This window comes from Acyrthosiphon pisum, chromosome A2 (assembly GCF_005508785.2).
Source record: "Acyrthosiphon pisum isolate AL4f chromosome A2, pea_aphid_22Mar2018_4r6ur, whole genome shotgun sequence".
NCBI classification, from domain to species: Eukaryota; Metazoa; Arthropoda; class Insecta; order Hemiptera; family Aphididae; genus Acyrthosiphon; species Acyrthosiphon pisum.
This window is the reverse complement of record NC_042495.1, coordinates 100,229,595-100,252,739: the sequence shown is the minus strand read 5'-3', so window position 1 is coordinate 100,252,739 and position 23,145 is coordinate 100,229,595. Positions and strand designations below refer to the sequence as shown.

At 32.7% G+C, this 23,145-nt stretch overlaps 1 protein-coding gene across 1 annotated transcript in view; it reads right to left on the bottom strand.

Moving 5' to 3' along the window:
- LOC100158740 overlaps window positions 1-23,145 on the bottom strand; it is a 45,644-nt gene that overhangs the window by 4,244 nt on the left and 18,255 nt on the right. Inside the window, exons 3-10 of the mRNA XM_001944521.5 lie at window positions 19,708-19,849; window positions 15,121-15,223; window positions 14,819-15,028; window positions 10,022-10,481; window positions 4,982-5,227; window positions 2,362-2,482; window positions 1,792-1,971; window positions 1,355-1,460 (exon numbers count right to left, since the gene is read on the bottom strand). Coding sequence (XP_001944556.1) covers window positions 1,355-1,460; window positions 1,792-1,971; window positions 2,362-2,482; window positions 4,982-5,227; window positions 10,022-10,481; window positions 14,819-15,028; window positions 15,121-15,223; window positions 19,708-19,849 — 1,568 coding nt within the window. The remainder of the gene's footprint in view (window positions 1-1,354; window positions 1,461-1,791; window positions 1,972-2,361; window positions 2,483-4,981; window positions 5,228-10,021; window positions 10,482-14,818; window positions 15,029-15,120; window positions 15,224-19,707; window positions 19,850-23,145) is intronic.

Here is a 23,145-nt window from a genome sequence, read left to right as displayed (position 1 = left end):
TTTTCCTTTGTTTTACACTGTGTTTAGTCAATTTGTAGTCAATTTTGTAACTTTTTGTACTTTTTCCCCCCCATGCCCCTCCCAAAATTAAGCCCTGGATCCGCCACTGTTAGGTATGTATACTTAAAAACTACTAAAGTGCATGATCAGACCGAACTCTTGTTACAGCCAGGGTACGAAAAAATTGCTCTGTTACACATCACACGCTTATGTCACCAGTTTTCGGCTTTACGGTCGCACGCGAGGCTACCAGATAAACCCTTTTACTTGATGTTCTATCGGTATTATTCAATAAATATGCAATTTTTTTCAAAAATACTATACCTTTACTATAAGTACTTTATTTAGGTTTTAATATTATGCATTCATACACAATGTATGTATAATATAGGTAGTGTATGCGATATACTATATCACAATTTAATGTACTCTTTGAATTGTATTTAATACAGCAAGCTAGTATGCATACTATAGGCGTGACCCCGCCCGGGAAAAAATAAACAAACATACAATTTGGCGCTGCTTCGGTGTATCTCGGTTTTATCGTAGCTCAGTGGTCACTGGCAAATAGGGTATCTATTTGTGAACTTACTAATTTGGTCGAGATAAGCAATCCGCCTAAAATGCATTTGCAAACCACACTGTAGCAACTGTATTGCTGTAAATACGTCCAATAATTGTAAACAGCGTTAATCTGTATATTTTCGTTATAATTTTATGTTGTGGAAAAAGCATTTAATAATTTGAAATTATTGAAAAATTCGATCGCGGATACGTAACGAACGTTTGATATAATAATATGTTTCATTTTTATTGGACCTTTTTTCGTTCTGTTTTTCTATGTGGTATCCAGCGACGCTGCGTGCATTATAAATTTTAAACACTTGAAAACGAATAGACTTATTGTCTGTAGGTTTTTGAATATGACAATACATTATTCTAATGATTTATTTCCAAACAAAACGTTCGACCATTTAGAATAAATTAATGTAAATTTAAATTTGAAATAAATGTTACCACACGTAGTTATTAATCTTTAAGGAAATGTTCAATGTACATATTATCTTAAACTTGTTTTGGTATAGTTTGAAAAAAAAACCCACCTCCGAACCCTACAGCTGTCAGTACAGGAAACGATATTACATCGTGACCAATGCTATTACGTAGCTGTATCAAATATTATTGTTAATTTAACATTATCTGTTCGGCATCGTAGGGCTCTTGCTAATCGTCAATGTCTACAACAATGGCAGTGTCGGGAGGCAAATGACATTGATTTGTCGAAAAGTCTTAAGATAATACCATAATAAAACTATATTAATAATAATAATAATAATTGTCATCGTTTTCTTACGTTGATCTGCAGCATCAGTTCAGGCAGGTTGCAATCGCCCGGATATAGAGGCAACACGACGGACACCTCTGACTGCATGACCAGGCCCCTCTGGCAAACGGATTGGCTGCATAATATGATTTAAAACAGCGTTAAAATCGTGGTAAATAGTACATTATATTGCAATACATTTGATAAACAAATTAAACCAGATATTGAGTTTATAAAATGTCTAATAAATAAATACCAGCGACGACCTTAATACACTTATTATAATTTATAAACAACAAAAAAGTGGTCAAGTCATCATTAAAATAATTGACTTCGGTATACGTCGTCGTGTTTTTGTGCATTTGAGTTATTTTTCCATAGTATTATTTTCGACACTTGGTTTTATCATAATTATTACTTTATTCTATTTAGACGGATATTATTATTATGTTTTCGTTTATTATTACCTATTGCCGTAACTGTCGGTCAGTATGAACTTATCGATACTCCACTTGGACAGACCATTTGACAGCCATCCTTTGTAAGCTGTGTACGTGATCTGAACCCTGTTGAAGCCCTGCAGAGCGGGATGTGGCACGATGATCTTTTTCATCGTCTCGCCCACAGAAAGCGCCGCGTCGTCTTTGCTACGACAATCACAATGTGTGAAAATGTTATCAATTATCATCCAAGGTGGGAAAATATTAATCTTATGTGTAACATTTTTTTTTTTTTTTTTTAATAGGTAGGTACTCTAAAACAGTTACTGATAAACGGGTCAGGGGCTGGGCAGGGGTATATAACACTCCCTATTGCGGATTTTGACACCTGCTTGTGACTTGTGAAAATGGAAAGTACCTACGTAGGACGGTAAATCGCAAAACCAAACACGCCATCGGTCCCATTCCGTTCGGACTTGACGTATTTCTTAATTATTATTATTACCTACGCGTGGAGAAGGAAACGCACGTACGTTATTTTAGGTATAATAATAATATTATACGCAATATTTATTTATCGGACGTTAGTATACTTACTTCGTGATGGTAAACGTTTCGTTTATATCGAGTTGACCGAACAGAACAACTTGTATTTTGCCGTAGCTGACCACAGGCAACGCACTAGGAGAGTTGTGGATTTTGACTATGTATTGGTGCGCTATAATAATTCCGAGGAAATAAAATAAAATAAATATTTTGAATAACTTTAACAATAAATTACAGTAATAATAGTTTATTAAAGAGTATTTATAGTACGTCGAGGTTTTTTAAAAATTAAAAGATTCAACGTCAAAGTTGCAATATCATAGTCTTTAAAAAGTCGATGTATCATGCATTATCATAATATTATCTGAACTCGAAATAGTGACCAGAGTCTCGGGTGAACTGAGTAGGCCGAGATGGGATCGACTGTAGCTCAGCTCTCATTTCAAATAAGCCTTTTGGGGGGGAGGGGACTTGCTTTTAATAATATATGTATCATGGCGGTATGTGATTGTATTATATTCACTGTTTCAGAATTTTTTCGTATAACCAACACGAATTTTAATAAATTAACCGAATCAAAATTATTTACATTGATTAAATCATAAAAGTTTAGAAAACGCTTATTCGGTAGGTATAGAATTATCGCGTGATATTATGAATCAACGTATTATAGTTAAATTATACATTTTTAGTATTAAATAGTAGGAACCTAACACATGAATATTATATTATACCACTTCCTATATAAACTATGTAAAAAAAATATATATAATATATAAAATGTTATATAGTGAAGTCGGCAAGTTGTAGTTTTTTTTCGCGATGAAGATAATTAATTTACTTTACATTATCAAACACGTTATTTTCAATATCGATCGATTTTGACGGTGTTTATTTTGAACTGTGCCTGTACAATATTATAATTATAACAAAAACTATATTATTGTGCACAGGATTGTGAGATATTCTACACATTATGTGAATTTTGGGTTGGTAAAATAAACGAGGACGATCGTTTCGCATGTAAGCATAGAAACATAAGACCTTCTAAATTTTGTACCGAAACCGAACTGGTTATGTGTACCTGCGTAGCACATGTCATCATTAAATCGAAATAATAATTAAGCAAACACAATATTAAAATTAAAAAACGGTTAGTTCTGAAGCTGTCACGAAATCCGCGCATAAAATACTTCCGAATTATTGTTAGGTACGGTTCCCTTTCTATGCGTATTATATCCAAATGCATAATAACACAGAAACTGTGAACTAAAAACAAACACTTTTTAACGTAATTTTACGACATAATTATTCGTTACGTAACAATTTAAACTCGTAAAATAATAATCTGATGAAAATAACAATATTGTTTTATATATTACGGTTCTATAATCTCTCATCTTCTATACTATACTCGTCTGTTTCGTCGTGGCCGGGAGACCCGTTTAACGAGTACTCAGGTGTCGGACATTTTAATTAAAATGTTATAATTATATCACACACGGTGTCGTCGATTGTCTACAGACTATAATACGTTATATATTACTGATGTAGTGATGTCTAGCCCAGACCGTATCACGTCGAGAAACGATTTCATTGGTCGTACTATGTTTATTCTGTCGGTCTTAATATTTTACCGGTATACAATAATAAACGCACCATAAAATATTACCATATTATACCTATCGATATCTCAATCAAATATTATTATGATAATATTGAAATAATCAACGGCACGTCGCTTATCACAATGACTTCTGCTTGACCTCATACGCACACAATTCGATTAAATTTGCCGAAGCCACAACAACACGTCATTATGTGTCCGTAGTTTCTGTACCATAATAATGATATTGATACGGAACCTCTGGGCTATTATGTCGGCGCTATGAGTAAACGCAACGACCGCAATTGTGGTATATTGCAGGTATAATACATTATTTTCATAGTTATCGTCCAATTAGAAAAGGTTGGCAAGTTAATACAATTAATTGACACGAAAATTAAATTTACTATTAGAACATAAGATCGTTAACTTAGAAGTTAATAGTTAACATATATACATTTAACTGGTTAAGTTCGAAATTAATATTGAAAAAATATCAACTCAACTATGTTTTAAAAACAGTTAATCCGCTTTTTTAATTAGTACCTACATGGAATGTATTTATTTAAAGGGTATTTACTATTTTGTGCCTATCCCTACTATTTTATCAGGAAACAAATCAGAAATATTATAGTACTATTATTGTTATTATTACCTATTAGAGTGTTGGATTATTTTTATTTAATACAGTGTTTATAGCAATAATTAATGCTTATAAAATCGTCAAAACCAAACCTTTCAGAAACATTTTCTATATTAACTCGATACGGGTGATTTTGAAATCAACTGAAAAAATCAATGCTACAGTCAATCAAACTAGTTAAGTTATTAAGTGAATCAGAAAACGAACGAACTGGTTACGTTAAAAATTTAAAAAAAAGATAGTTAACTTTTTAACTATATTGAATGCCCTGTGACCTTTGGAGATTATTTGTTACGGACGACCACGGACATAATATCGTAGCCACGGTCGATTCACACACCGACTTGTGCACGCGTCCCTCGATAAAGAAATTCCTAACAAACCAGCTAAATTGTCTACAGCGATTTCGTTATGATATTTACCACAAAACGGTTCCTCGTCCCTCGTCAGCAGGTACATTTTGCCGCGGCCCGGAGACTTGTCCGAGTGGTATCCCATGTTGCCGCACTTGGACTTGTCCTTGCACGGGAAGCACTCGCCCTCCAGAAACTTCTCGTACGACTCGCACGGCACGGCCGGGAAAGCGCAGCTCGGCGACACGCTGTCCGTGAAGAACTTGTACGCCCTCCGGTGATTGCACAGGCTCCTGCCGTACACTTCGGGCGCAGCTGAAATCCAACGCATGTCATATTATTATTACTAATATAAATTCGGTCGAAACAACGAGACATTATGATATCGTTATGTGGATACAGCTGGCGATGGTGAAATTCATCGGGCATTGTCGGTGAGACTGGCAGGCGATGTTGAGAAATATTACTGATAATGATTTTATAACATTTGACGTGCGCCTTATTGCAACTGGCTCAGTGTAAAAATCACACACAAAATCTATACACGCGTAGATTTATAATAACAATGGTTATTATAATATTATCTCTTTATAGGCAATGTCCAAGTAAGAACAACAATGTGTCTTTTTACTATATAGGTATGAGCTAGGTGGAGGTCCCCAATTTTAAATAAAAAATTTATTTTTTTTTTTAACGTCATAATGTGGTGCATTTTTTTGGTAGGGCATTACTATACACAAAATACCTAATATAAGTTTCACCAAAGTTTGTCATATGAAAATTAACCATATTTTTATAGTAAAATCAGACTTATTATTCAAAATATCAGATTACTAGTATACAAGAAATTACGTAGCTCAGAAAATATTTTTGTTAGGCCACGCTATTTACGCTATTTATGGTTAAGACATTATAATATTAATATAAATCGTTTTTTTTTTTTTTTTTTTTTAATAATATGTAATGGGGCATTTCACTTAAGAATACTACGAGATTAACTTTAAGAAAAAAAAAATATAATAGCTTAGATATTATAATATACAAAAGTACAAGTATAATAATAATTTAATTTTAACCATTGGATACATAATTTATGTAATATTTATTACACTCCATCTCTATGAGTTTGAATTATTTAATTATTGGTCACTTGAACCGCCAATTTTAACTTTAGAAATCGGCGCCGTTGGCTTTAAATATGTAAAGGCGTGATAGTGGCTGGTCCTGCACAACTGCAGTGGCAATTAAGCGGGTGTGCCAAAATGCAAATCTACCCCTACCACCTAAAATTATAATATTAACTATCACAATGGTACACAAAAATATTCATTCTGACAAAGCTGAAAACATATTATTTTTAAGAATTTAAAAACTCACAACGCTATGTAGGTACAGTTTTTTGTGCATAAAACTTAGCACAGATTGGTTTAGGTTAAGGAGCCTACATAATTATTATTTTATTGTTATGTAATACTACGATCGTTATATTATAATAATTTATATGCAATGTATTGAGAAAACATCTGTAACCAAATATTTACGTAATCATAATATGTAAACGAGTGCCCTAGGTACCATTATCCATATTATTATTATTATTATTATTATTACTATACCATTTAATATTTTGGAACTCGCAACTATTTTTAATATCGACGTCGCGTTATTTTTATACGATCAGGTGTAATTTATTGTTATTGGATCAGTAGTCGACTATAATAGAGGCAGTCGTGTATTTTGTGATTTCGAGCCGGTGTTAAATCTGAGGGTTTCTGGAGCTTTGCTAAAAAACTGTTACGCCAATGGCCTGAAATGTATATTATTATTATAATAGGTACGTGTAATTGACTAGGTATATAGATTTGGACACGCAACTGCAGCATAATGTTGGGCAAGGGTAATGTTATATTATTATTATTAGTTGTGACAGTTGGCCGCACGACTTGGAGTAGGTAGTAATAATCGAAATCAGATACGATTATATTAAAAAAAAAAACGAAATAGTTTGTTGGCTGCATATAGTTGGCTCGGAACGCACCCACCCGTACATCTATCGTTCGTTTCGTTATGGGTGTATTTAACGAATCCGAGCAATATTATAATAATGCAGTTAAACACATCAGTCGTAGCGAGATTTCGTTAAATAAACGTAGTTGCACAGTCTCCAGGTTAGTTATATATTATTATTAGGTATTACTGCATATTTTTTTGGGTTTAATGATGAAATTTCGCGTCCGCCTATATAATATCACAATAATAATAACGCGGAATAAGTTAAACGTAATATTCTATACGCTGTGGATAGTACCACGATAGCATGATTATAATAATATAGCTAAAAATAATATCGCAATGAGCATCGTTATGATCGTTTTACAGGTTCGTGACGATCATACTACGCGTGTCGTGGCCGAATGCAGGCGGCGATAAATAACACACTGCTGCGTCTTATGTCTGTGTCAAATCGTAAGAGTTATTAATATTTGGGACGAGTAGAAAATATAACGGTCGTAAAATCGTAACCGTGCTTACAAAACACAACTCCCATCGAACGTTGCGTATTTGCATACAATCGGTTTTTGAATTCGACAAAAAAAAAAAAAACATACTTTCACAGGCGCAGGTGGGTGGGTGGTGTACAATGTATACAATAATGATATGGAGCCGGAACGCTATGATATTGTTCAGTGACCAGAAATATAGGTAGGTAAGTATATAGTACCGTGTTTATAATATTTACGAAAATCGAGAGGATTTAAAAACACGCGTAAACAAAATATAATAATAATGATAATATGGTATAACGGTAAACGCGGAAACCCTAAGTCGATGCATCTATTCAATTGCGTGTATAGATAGGTACGTTAAGAATTATTATTATAATGACCCGTCAAGTAAAACACATTAAGTATACATAAAAAACGCGTATAAAACGAGGTTTCAGCCGACCAGCAGCTAGTAGAGAACTACTATATACCTACCTACCCAACGTGTTCAATATTTTTATACGGGTCAGTGGGTTTAATGTTGTGGATAAAATTATTTTTACGAATTCTCAGCTGTAGTAGCGAACGTTTACGATAATATTATCATTATAATAAGACAGTATAGAATGTCTGTATATTATAATACACTTCTGGAGTTTTTTATTACGTGTAATTTTTTTTTTACAAATGGCAGATTATTAATAATGACGTTAAGAAAAAAAACCAATTGCGCGTTATAATAACATTTATTATCGAGTTAGTCTCGTCGATATACCAGTTTAACCTACACTAGCGTAACATATTATACGCGTTTTTGCTTACTATACGAAAACAAGTGAATCTTAGATCGGACGATTTTAAGTCCGTTCTAATAATATTTAGTGGTGACTGGTGGTTAATGCACATACATTTTCCCACAGGGGTGTCTAGACACCTATATGCAGCTGCATCTGCAGTTAATCGCGAGCCGTGTAAATTTATTACGTTATGGTATAATAAAATATAAAAGGTCGTTATACCTATATGTATATTATTATGAGGTAAACCGGTTATCAGTCAACCCCAATAAGTAACGGGCCAAAGCATATATAGCCCCCTGAGTCTTTTTTCTTTAAATTAAATTCTTTTTCTGGAATGCAACCCGTTCAAGTATATTATATATTATATTATACTGCTGCAGTTTTAATTTATGCACTAAATTAAATTGTAATATAACCGTATGACTGTGATTTTCTCAAGACGTGTTATTATTATTAACCCATGTCGTAAACAAAATTTAGTGAGAATATGTGTCATACGAATCCAAGTTATCTGTATCAAGATAAATTCAAAAGATTTATCGCACACTGTAGTAATAACAACAATTTTTCTAAAATGTAATAATAAATTACCTACATAGGTACCTATACATATATATTTTATAAGAGCGTTATGTTTTTGTAACACAGACAGTGCGTAATGTACAATAAAAGCATTGTAATAATAACAATAAAAAACAATCCTTTTTCACATATCTATAAAAAAATAAAACAAATCTTAAAAAAAGGTGCGATATGTTTGACTTGGACATTATAGTGGCGAGTTTCTACAAAGACGTGATGTATATATGAATAAGGGTGTGTCGTAGTCTGTCTATCTGCAGAAGAATAAGAGTCGAGAAAAACATTGTTACTCAATATTCATAAATACAATCATTCGTCATTACAGTGAAATTTAGACTAAAATTAAAGAAAAATAACATATCATCAAGTATTATAGCACCTAAGAAGACGCCAACAATTTTCCCGTGTTTAAATTTACCTAAGTTATATAAACATGAAAGGGCTGAAAAGTTATAAACTATACATCTATGAGCAAATTTCAATTTTAAGTGCCGGTAATAATAATTATCGCTTGTCTTTAATATAAATGATAGAAAACGACTGGGTCATTATGATAGTATTCAAACAGGTAGGCAATATTGATTTGTGTAGTTCATAACCGGTGTGTGATGTGTGTCACCCAAAAAATTGTTAGATACATTTTTTGAATTTTAGTTTTATCTACGAATTTTATTATACTCTTTGTCTTGATGATTTATGTGTGTTGAATTTTAATTGGATTTAAGTCAGTTTCATCGTGATAAAAAATGTTGAGAACCACAAATTTAAGTAGGAAGGTAGGCACATCTCTTCTTTCGATTTGACAATTGTATATAAGTATATTGTAGGTACCTAATAATAATAGTGGCTAGGTGAGGTGCGCTGGCTGCTACCAGACGCGCAATGCGACTGAGAGTAAGTAACGTCAGCAGCTTCCCGGATGGGTGACCACCATAGTAGTAGTAAAAACCTTGACACACATACACGCATGTTTGCTTATCTACCATAACAACCCTAACAACACGTTACCGTGCCAACCTTACCAACTACAGTTAATAACCCCTACAACAGCTAAAGGCTATAATCGCCGGGCTTAAGTCAAAAAAAAAAAAAAAAATAATAACAAAATCGATTTTACATTAATCTCCTCCATTATAAGGCCCTTATAGTCACTAATAACACACTTGAGGATGCATTTGTACCAGGGACGGATATCCTGCATTGAAAATGTTATTACAAAAATGATGTATAAGTATACTCACACCAAATGATGTCGGTGACGGCACCCACGAACAGGTTGGAGCAGCCCTTCTGCATTCGTCCACCGTTCGGATAGTAGTCCACGTGACCCATGGGCTGCCAAGCGCCCAGGCCTCCCAGAATGAGGTTCTCGCCGTTGGAGTGGATCACGTCCACGAACTTGGCGTCCGTCGAGTCTAACCGGGTCTTGGGGTCCTGGTTCTCGAACAGCGGTCCTGCCGGGTCCAGACCCGTGATCCTGCTCAGGTTCTTCAGCTCGGCACCGGCGTAACCGGCCGCGTGCGCGCCAAGGCTGAAGCCGATCAAGTGCACGTTCTCTATGGGAAGGTTCGCCTTGGTCGCCAGACCGGAGATGAGCATGGCCACCTGTTTTCCGACCAGCCGGGTGTTGGCCGCGGCCCGCACGTAGTTGGGTATGATCGCCCCGGCCTCCCAGTCCACGCAGATTACGTTGCAGTCGACCTGCGGCACAGACATGACGGGACGGTTAGAAACCATTGACGGAAATCTTATATAGGTATCTTATAATAATGTAGAATCATAGCCCCCTCATAAATCTTCCTATCCAACCCTAAAAATGATTTCAATATTTTAGATTTACGAATCTTGCCAATAGTGATAATATTATCCATAGGCGTGAAATGAAATACGCTTCAAGTGACCATTTTGAGAAAAATAAAATGTTTTTTTCAAATTTAGTTGGTATATATGTGAGTGAGCATAATACAATGTCGTTGCACAATTTTCGGCGTTGTACCCTCCATAAAGAAGTTTCACTTCGAAATATATTATTATGAGGATGGTGGGTGGATGATCCCCGTAGGGCCGGTGAAATTTTGTGCTGATTGAAAATATTTGGGCCAATTTAATGAAAGTATATTGTATTAGTGTATTTTTAACACTTTTTCTGTAATTTATAATAAAAAGAAAAAAAGAAGAAATACATAACTATTATAATTTCATTCCGTTCATCGTAGATTCAAAACAAAATATAGATCTATATAGTATTAATTGTTAGAATTGATTTATTCTCGTCGGTACCCACGAGGAATTTCGTAAACGATAAAATATATTTTACTGCGTTCTCGTTATATAGTGTGTCCGTCACGAATAATAACAGTCTTGTTCTTATATTTTATTTGATGTTTGTTTCAAAGGTTTTTCGCCGGCATAATCATAATAATGATTCGTAAAACTTCCACGGCCTCACATAAGATTGCCCATAGGTATCTACCGGTTTATGAGCTCGCACACGCGTTCATAATATAAATTTATGTCGTCCGTTTTCCGATCATAAAATAATATCGTGACGCGACCGGCGGCGTATCGGAAACACGCGGAAGTAGCTTCTTCTGGTGTACAGCCGTCACTGGGTCAACGACTGCACCGAAGGTACATAATAATATTATTACCATTATCATTATATTATTACAGTGTCACGGGGTCGTTGGCGCTAGCTCTTAATTGGCACGTCACCCAACGGAAAACCGCATTCGTCGTAATATAATAATAATGTTTTTTTTTTTTTTTTTATACTCGAATATTATGTTTTTCGTCTGTATACTAGACCGATACGAGACCGACAACAACGATACTCCACGTCCGTTTTCGACGACTGGGTCAGTGTTATAATAACTAAATATAACATTGAACATAGTAATTATTATTATCATTGTCGCGTCATAGCAAGCACTGTAGTAATGGTTGCTCACGTGCTCAGACCGCGATCGAGACGATGATGATAATAATAATAATAATTATTGCAGTGATAGTAATAGGTATCGTTTCAAACGGTTTTTTTCTTTTACCAATGAACGACGCGACGGACCATTGAGCGTCGTAATTATTGTTATTATTTTTATTACTATTTGCACGGTATATCGAATGGCGAACGTCATTGTGTAGGTATTCGGTGGTTAGTCACCACCCTCATTAATTCAGCGTCCGTAAAGCATTTCACCAATGTCCGTTATCATACTGTTATTTTTTTTTTATTTCCGTTAAGTATATTATTTATTATTTTTCAATACGTATATAATGATAACATTATAAATAAATCCACATAAATTACGTAATTTTAAAATTGTAATAATTTAAAAAATAATCAACGTAATGACTAATATGCAGTACATTATAGCGAAAGATAATTATTTACGAATTGTATTATAAACGTAGGAACTGATATTTCGTCGAACTCTATTATGACTAGTTTTTTACTTGAATAATTTTTAAACGGCTTTTGTTATTAATTTATCCATTGCTGAATTTTTCAAATTCTATTGTCAATTTTTTTTAGTTAAAATATTTCGAATCCGCTCGGTTGAATATTATTTTGGAATAACAATTTCACACGTTATGCAATGCAAGTATTTAAGTGTTTTAAACTTTAGTTGTATACAAAGACTTTGATCCATAATAATTAATACAATATTATATTATATTAATATGATTTAATAAAAAAATGAAAAAACAAGCTGGCGCTGAAATAATACCTAACGTGTTGGAATACGATTATATTAACATAAAATGTATTATGTTACGTACATGCTTAATAATAGCCAATAGGTATGTATTATCATTACGAGAGCGAGAGTTATTATAATAATATAATATACCTATATATATTTTATAAAATATGTATAAATCATAGAACCGCCCGAGCCCGCTGGCGTGGTGCAGATTTTTGGTGGCATTAAAAGCGTTTTAAAATCTGAAAACAAAGTATTTATAAATACCAACAAAAACAAAAATATTTTTTCTTAAATAAAATACCTCATTATTAAACAAAATATGTTAACCAAGTACACACTATACAGTATTATACTTTTTATGACTATATTAAAATATATTTATTTTTATTGAATATAAAGATTGATATTCTATAACACAGCTTTTTCACCTAGTCACCAAAAATAAGGTAATTAATAACATGTATTTTAATTGGTTTTTTTTAGGTAGGCAGCTAGACGTAGGAAGTGAATTATGAGCATTTTCAAATATTAATATTTTACATACTAATAACTCACTTAAAAATTAAAATATCGTAAAAAACAAACAAGCGAACACTGATAATGTTCTTATCTTAAAAGTTTGATGATGAGTCAATTCACTCTAATGTCAAAACTAACAGCACAGTATTGAAACCTATGAACAAAAATTTGACACGTAAAACGCGTGTGAGACGGAGTAAACTTATGCAGTGCGACGTCCTCGTAATATTATTAATATTTTCAGGAAGTAACTATTTTTGAAGTCTTTACTAATGTGGGTGATTGAAAAACAAAAAGTGTGATGTGAAAAAAGCGGAAACTGATCTTAACTGCGCAACGCCGATAAATTTACGATAATATTCGATTGACCGACGGCGATCTTAAGCGGCCGTTTTCATTCGGCACACATACAATTTTTTTTAGGAAACGTGCAGCGCATGTACGATTAGCAGCTGCGGCTTCGTTTTGGATTATATTATTTTCGTGTCGCTCAGCCACGACTGAATGTCGTGATAATAATATTATACTGGCACATCGCGTGTCCAAGATTCACCTAATGGGTCGAGGAAACCTCGCGTGAAAGTAACCATACACCTAGTATTAGGCGTATATAAATATTCGTATAATAATATATGTACAATATACTATATACATAACCTAACAGGCAGCAATGGTGCTAAAACCGGCGCTACGATTAGAGCCTATGTACACGATGATCGTAATGATGATTCATTTGACGATCACTGTGATTTATATTTTGTAAACGATTATTCATCGTCATATAATTATTATTTATCATTTTACTGTACACAAATGCACCTAATATTCGTGTGTGCATTTGCATGTGTATAATAATATTAAATTATATTGTATTATACATTTATACGCGTGTGCAGCGTTTGGAAAAAAACGCGTTCACGTTCATATTTTGCGGACTACACGTGAACGTCACTCACCATTAATACATCAAATAGAACGTGAACGAGTTCATATTTTTGAAGAACTCGAACGATTTTTAGCTCGTTCAAACAGTGCATTTGATATTGTTAAATACTAATAAATAATACTTTAAATACATGGCGTATTAGAAGTGTGTATACATTCCGTTTGTATTTAGAACAAACCGATCAATGTTTTTTGAAATTAAATTTCATTTAATATCGTTCAATAAATTGAGTTTCCATATAATATTATTAATCTGTACATAAAATCAAGTTACAATATATCTTGGTTCGTTTTCGTAAAAGGAATAATGTTATTATACCTATATTATGATTGCATTAATAAAAGTCGCAATAATACATCGAATTGAACTGTCGTTTCCTTTCACGCGATTTCATTCCGCCAATGGACAAGTGGGTACTATTATAACCGTTAAGAAAACAGAAGATAACAAAAAAAAAAATAATGAATAAACAACTGAACAATCCATAATATTATACTCAGGTGTATCTTCTGTATGATATAAAGGAAAAGTAATTTTCCGTTATAAAAATATCTAATCCAAATACAACTGCACATATTATGCTATCTATATAATATATCAATACACTCACGCATGATGTGTACTTCAAACTGTTACGCCGATTGTATGGACACGCTAGACGATTCGTTCAAAACAAACATTCCCATACGAAATTTATAATGTAAGTCTATCACGACATGAAAATTTGAAAGAAGAGCAAACGTCGTCTTTACGAGTCGATGAATATTAATTATCGTGATAAATAGTAATAATAATAATAATAATAATAATAGGATCCGACGAATTCATCGTCAACTACCGTCGTGCTGTAGAGTCGTACTCACCACGTCCATGAGAGCTGATCTCATTTCGTACACCCACACGTTTGAACAGGAGCTACCGAATCCGTGGACTATGACTTTGGTGGGTGCGGACACATTGAAAGCTTTGCCGGCCCAGTGCCAGATGGATGTCATGTTTGTGAACGCCACGTCCAACAGTGGCGTGTCCCGTCGGCTCCTCCGCGAGCTGTACAGTAAAAATCTCGTGTTCACCTGCAAGACACGAAACGATAATGTTATGAAAATGTTTCCAAAAACCGAGTGACACTCCGATATAATATTGTACCGGGCACGGTGCAGTTTACCTCGTCCGGACGGTTTGGTACCATTCCGATGTAACCGTAAGGGCCGGAAGTGTCGAAGCAACCCACTTCCGGATAGCAGGCATTCGTTTCTGCCCTTTTTTGCCTGTGAACAAAAATAAAACGATCAAAATTATAACGAAAACTATTTATCTGTGTCATAATTTGATCGACTCAGTATTAGTAATAGTTTTCAAATCGAGATTCTGTACTAGATAAGAATGTTTATATGATATAATTCAGTATAATATTATATGTACCACGTACGGAAATAATTTTTACATTGAATTTGGATTTAATATAAATAAATTGCAATTCAGTGATTAGGTGGATTTTCCTTGAATACTGATTAGATATTTTTTCGTCGATACGTGTGTATTGTTGACTTAAGTATAGTTGGAAATTTTAGGATAAGAGGAGTTGTATCATACATACGTGTATCGATTGTAAAGCAAACTTGTGCTCACAACTCAAAATTGTATTATTATTTTAACCACAAGTAGGAAATAATATTTTGATTTCCTCTTTTATTTAACTATTGTTTTTATTTTTATTTAATCTAAGGCATAAACTGCGTGCTTATTAGCTTTTAATTACATTATTTACATTACAGTTACAATGCATTTACATTAAATTACGTTTATGGTTAATCTATTTAAATTTGTTCATTGATTCACTTAGGTTATGTTATTATTAGACGATGGAGTTCAGCTTCGTTGATGAAATGTATTATACTACTATCATATTTTTTAATATTGCAAACAATGCATGCGGAACGGTAACGTTTTAATTAATAGCGCGGAACAGTTAGTTTAAAATAACATATTAATAAACTCTTAATTTTATTTGGATTAATTGCTTGTGGATACCTACCTAATTGTAAAATATTTTATCTAAAAGAAACATTTAGAAAGTTTATACGATTTAATTTAATTTGAGCCAAATCGATTATGTGAAGGTTTATTTGGTCATTAGATAGGTGTATCTATAAGTATACTTTTAGCAGTTCTCACTTCTCATTACCAAATAATATGTAAAGACGTGTCAAACGACAAAGAATAATAATAATTGATATATAATATTATACAACAAGAGTTTGTGAATTAAAGTATAAACAATCATCTTTTGGATAAATATTTAAATTTGTTTCAACGATGTACTATAGTATTATTATTGTATTTGTATTAAGCTAGACAGGTGCAAAAATAAATTGTCACGTAAATCATAATAGTGTATGTATTTTGGAATATACAATTTAAGATCAATATTACAATACTTTTAATAAACGAAAATGTATATCCAGAGAAACTTTGCTGTATAAATTAATTTTACTTCATAAAACAATAGAAACCCGTTGATTTTCATTAGTGAACATTTTAGATCATAGGTTTTAATTGTTATACCCGTTTTATTAATCACATATTTTGTGAGTTGTATTTATTTTTTATGTACCTACGAACTGGCGTGCGACACCAAGCCTCGAAATCGGATGCGAAGATATAATACAAACTATACGTCCAAGAAGTGCTAAATATTATTTAGACTTACCTAACCCGTTTAAGATGTGCGTACCGTTATGTGAGAGGTATGACGCATAATATTGAGCTTCTTTGGAATTCCAAAAAACTGGTAGATGCAAACTCTGTCCGGAAATTTCAGGAAATAAAATAGTGAATAATTGTAAACTCTGACCGATAATTTGAAAGACGACTCTTATAACCACGATCTTGTCAGCGGTGAGATACAACAACGATAATGTTTATAACCACCGTGACCAAACGTAAAGCAACATATGATATCTGCACTAGGCCAAATAAAATTGTTTGCAGTGCGGTAAATAATTTACTTGATGCGCATGCACTTCAAGTGAATGATTTACAATATATTAAGAGAAATATAATATTATGTACACCGCTATAGAAGGCAGTCGATTCATTCACTACCAAAATTGATTGATAAAATAAGTACACGATGTATTAGAAAGTTGGTATACAAAATTTTACAAATATAAAAATATTTTTTTTGTTAATCAATATTATCAATATATAAATAAGAAAAAATTGTAATTTTTAGCTGTGATTTGAATTAAAAAAACGCTTTGCATATCAAATTATAGATATTTTCATGTGGCAATTTGTGCTGGATTTGTGCCGTCCAGTTCATTTTTGTACTTGACAAAATAAAACTTTCCAAGTGCCAAAACCTGATTTTTTAGGACACACATAAAACGTATAATAAAAAATTGTCAACAATATACAGAACCAAATTTTACATTTTCAAAGCTACATAAAATCTTATTTTGAAAAAAAAAAAATAGAGTCCAAAATTCAAAATTGCGGAAACATAATATATATATATTGATCGTAACGGTAACCTAGAGCTAAGATTACCTGAAGAGCTATGCATGGTGTTTGTTTAAAGAAATTCAAAAATTTAAAAAAAGCAACAAATTTGAGAAAAACAAATTAATATGGCACGCGTGCATTCGAGGCTTCTTTGACCATCGGGTTGTGTTCAGAGTCAGAACCTCGTCGTAATAAACAAAAAAACACATCCCCAAGAAATATGAAAATTACTGTTCACGCCCTTATAATAATATGATGATGACTATGATGGATTAATACCACGTCATTATAACGGTACAATATTATGTGCAGTGCACATGCAGTGATTCTGACATCACGATGTCGGGATAGAGACGCAGGTGTGTGTGCAACGTTCGTATTATTATTATTATTAAACACTATAGAGACGCATTCCCAGCCCCAACAGTGAATTATTATTATTCGGAGGTCGAACCTCCGTCAGAATACGTTTTCAATTAATGTGTAGACCCGCGCGGTGGGCGTATAATACACCATATACCTTATACCTATATGGATCTTAGTCTGGTACCTACCTATAGTTACAAATTATTATATCGATTACATGATATATATTATGATGTAAGTATAGGTACTGGTTGGCACTATGCGTAATATATATACTTTTTATTTAATTAAGATTTAAAATGTTGTTTGAGCTTGATTGATATTAAACGATATGACGATATATGCAAGTATACCTCCCACCACAACACGTGTTAAGTGTTTTAATTATTATTATTTTTTATTTCATATCTACATACAGGTACTTTTTGGAAAATGTACTTACATACTTTTTTGTTCAAGTAAACTTTATAAATATCTACTTATTTGAAAATATAATATATTAAAAACTATTTTTTTTTAACAATTACCGATCGTACTTGATCTAGGATTATAAGTGGATGTTTTCTGTCCCCTTCTGTTTAATATCCTTTCTACATAGTATACATCATTAGGTATACTATATAATATGATAATCTCCACATGGATTTACGGAGAAACTTTTACGTAAAAACCCATTATTTCAGAAAAAACTAACGTTTTTGAAGATATTTCTTTTGCACCGTTTTAATTCGTTACAAAACAATATTTGTTACTGTTTTCTTTTTAAAAGTTTCTTACTCTTTTGAACGACAGAATCAGAATAATATTCAGTGTATTTTGATCAATAAAAGTTAAATTTCTGACAAGTAATTTATAAGTTATAAGTATTTAACAAGATAAGCTATAATATTATATGCACAAAAGTATTTCGAAAAACATTAATGTCCGGTATATTATATGTTGTATTGTTATTTTGCCCGTCAAATTTAAAAAGAAGTGAATATGAAACATCAGTATCGTGTGACCAAGGAATCTATACATATTTTGTCACTAACATTACAATATTATTATCATCATAAATTATTTTGATTTAATCGCACACACCAGAAGCACTAAAGCATCGATGTAAGATTTTTATGCAAAACCACATTATTCTTATGAATTACATAAAATATTATCACAAATATCAAAATATATTACGTTATGACATTTCGTACACTATATTATTTATAGTATATATAAATGGATTTATTTTGTCGGAGACTTTATGGTTGATAATTTTACGAAACCGTCTGCATTATGAGATTAGTTGCAGTGGCTTATAGAATATGGTACTTTAATCCTAACGTTATAAACTCTGTTATAAACGGTTTACAGCTATAAGCTGCAGCATTAAGCTATTACATTTCAGAGTACGGAATTCGTCTTTAAATCGAGTGCTTAATGTTTTTCCTTCGGTTAGGCAACCAATCGGAACAATATATAGATAGATACACCTAATGTGATAATATGATACGCGAGCAGTGTAAAAATATATAATATTATGACCGTTACAACTGTCGTATCTAATATAACGTTCGCGTCGTAATAATATCATCACAACTGTAGCAGAACCTATTATAATATTATATAGGTAGGTAGGTGACCACGTTTTATCGCGTGTACGATACGCGCACATCGCTTTCGTACACGAATCCGTCAGCTCATCCGTATATTTTTCTCCTTCGTATTATTATTAAATTACGACTTTCTCGATTTTTGAAATCTAACAAGTGTTATTTTGACCGAGTTTTGGCGATCCGGACGGCGTGTAATATTATTATAATTCACTCGACATACGCTCTGTGATACTACACGCCACATGTAGCGCGTGTTTAAAAAAAAAAAAATTGTTTAGCACCTTTTCGACGAGTTCTTCCGCTGTTTCCATTCTTCCATTGACTGCACAACGGATTTGTAGATCTGTACGTCCGACGCCTCGTCCACCGCTTCCAGGTCGGCGTTTGCCCATCTCGTACCAGCGCTCTTCACCTGGCCGTTCACTGTAAAACAGTCGTGAAAACCAAATTAATCATCAATACAATATTATTATAATAGTCCCGACGACATCGTATATAATAATACAACACAATATAAACGCCGTACGCGACCTGCCAACCGCCGTTTATGATAATATTATTATTTTCATATACACCCAAGTAAGTACGCGATTCATTGGCAATAATATAATATTATAATATTATCATCGTCAGCGAATAATCGCGACTGCTGCAGGTGGTACCTATTGCGCGCATCGATGAACTTTGCAGAAACGATGACCAGTCGGTCGATCGGCATAATAATAATAATAATAATAAATAATTCGCACGCCTATAGGTTACCTATATTATAATATATGTATAACATATTATTATTATAATGCGGTGGCTCGTATATTACAACGATTCATCATGATGCCACGTTCCCCTAACCCCCTCGCCAAGACCAACACCCATTATTGCCAGAACCGAATAATAGGTAACAATAATACAATAATGTGCATTATTATTATTGCCATTGCCTCTGTATATAATACGGCGTAGCTGGTATATGTCTCGGTCAGGATTATGTTTTTCACGGTCGGTATAACACGGGCGCGATGCGTATAATATATACTTCCATCGTCATCATATTATCGTATATAATCTAACATTTGACCGCGGAATAGGAATTACTTTAAAATTATTGCTATACACTGGAGGTACTCGTTTTTATAGGTCACCGAAACTTTGATGAGCGAACGTCCTCGCACGACGATCGTGATTCGTATATTATGATGCGAGTCCAGCGTTTGGGTATATTGTAATACATACCTAATAATTTATATTATATTGTATACAATTTTTTAGTTTTTCTAGCTCGGTACCTGTTTCAAAATATCATTTCGTTAGACGTAGTGGTTTTAAATTTCAAACAGCAGTAGGTATATTATCTTTTTTTATAACGAAAAATTGTCAACCGTTGTTAAACATAAAAATTAACTAAGTTGTTCTGCATTTAGCCTTGAAATTTGTTTTTCGTTCTGCGGAAAATTTTAAGTAAAAAAGTGATTGTAAACAATTTCTGCGAAGAACGAAAACCGTTTACAGAATATGGATCCATTTGGTTGATAATGTATTTAAAAAAAAAACAAAGGATATAAGTAAATTGTCAAAATTGCGAATTGACGTGATGTAATACTAAACTCGTATGATTATTGTACTTACTGGTTATCACTAATATTATTATTATCATATGTACTATAATAAGTGGATTTTCAAAAAAAAAAAACCGATTTAGCACCTTTGGGTTTTGAGCTCACGATGTCAGATACCTATCAGCTCGCTGCTGGATGGCGTCGACGAGGCGTAATATTATTGCGATTCGTTTACTCTGCAATATCTCGGTGAAGTTTTCGAAAAACGCCGTCGGCTTGAATTTGTTTTGATCACGAAGTTTGAGATTTTTCCAGACATGCTCGACGACTACGGTTCACGTCTAGGTCATGGTCCACAACGGTGGTCGTCCTCATATCAGACACGCGCGACGGCGGGGAGACCCGTCGAAAATCCGGGATGGGTTCTAATATTGTGGAGAAATCCGATAAACGATCTGTTGAAATATTCCTCCGACACTATTAATTCAAATATAACACGAGCGTCAACTAAATAGAAATCATCGAAATAATAATATTATCATATATTATAGCCTACATATTTTGCATAAAATATGAACGTGTGGCTACGATTGACGGCCAAACGAGAACGATTCTAATCAATTTATTTTCTTATCAATATTTCTTATCTTTGTAGGACTGTATAAAATAAGTATATTGAAACATTATCGTGCATATTATATACATTCTTATCGGATAACGCAATCCTGTTGTGTACGTATATAACAGTTTACCAAATTACGCACAAAAACCATTAGCTAATAGTAATATATATTAATATTATGCAACTATATAACTAAGTGATGATATAATATGTGCAGTTATAATCACGATTAGTTATATATAATTTGAAAGATTAAGGAAAATATAAACACAATAATCTTCTAATTTGTAAATTAATTTAATTTAAATGGATTTTATCGTCGAACCAAATGTTTCAGATATTCAAATTCCTCAATGCGTACTTATGCGTTTATAATTATTTTGACTGAAAAAACAGCGTTATAAATATCTTTTACAACTAAAAAAAAAAATTCAGAACAATTTACAGTTTCAATTTTTTGTGTAAAATTTGATAAAACAGCTGTAGATTACTTCAAACAGTGCTATCAGTAATATTACTTCAAATTTCAATACAATCACCTCTTCAGTCTTTAAAATATTGACTATTGATTTATACCGTTAATTAAACGGGAAGACAGAACATCGTGATATCAAATAATTATGTTTAAAAATAATTACGTTTAAAACAAATCTGATTTTAAAAACTTTTTTTCGAATACCAAACTTTAACGAAAAAAATAGTATGAAGATTGTACACTGATCTGAGAGTGTTCTGTCAATTATGTACTAACTCACATTTGAATCATACCATCACCATTGAAAATAAGAAAATAATTGTTTTCTGGGTTAGGTCATATTGAAAAAACCAGAAAGCTTATAATAATACAAAAACGTTCTATTTTACACGAAAATATGTTTCCTATTTTTGGGTACAAGGTAATTTAAATTATCATTTATAATTTCAAGCCCTATAATTATTACTTTCTGAATATTTACGAAAACTATGAGAAAAAACTTAGCCATACATAATAGTGATGTTGTACTTTTCCCTTATTTGTATTGTGGTTTTATAAAAATAATTTAATATAATAGAATATTATAATACTTTTTCTTATACAATTTCGAAAAAAAATATTTTTTTAATTTAAAAGCTTACAGTGTTTCTATAATAGCATTTTAAGCTATAACACTATATTTTTGTAATAAATTAACAAATAATAAAATATAAAATTCAGCCGGATGTAATAATAATAATAATTGGGTATTGAGAGCTTACGTTTATCTGGTTTGGCTGACGCCAGGCACTAATTTATTATTATTGTTAATTTTAAACTAATGACAAATTATTCGAAAAATATTTAAAAAAAAATCTGTTATTAAAACAAACGTGTTTGGTATTAATAATCAGTGTGTCCATTCACTTTTACAGCCTTGAAAAGTGTTTTCCAGAGAAGAAAAACTACACACAATATTGTAAAACCTATATACTTAGCTTTGTTCGATCGTTCTACTCTCAGCTGCAAAGCGGATAATCTAAGAGTATGTTTTGACGATTTATTGATTTATGTTAAGGCCACTGTG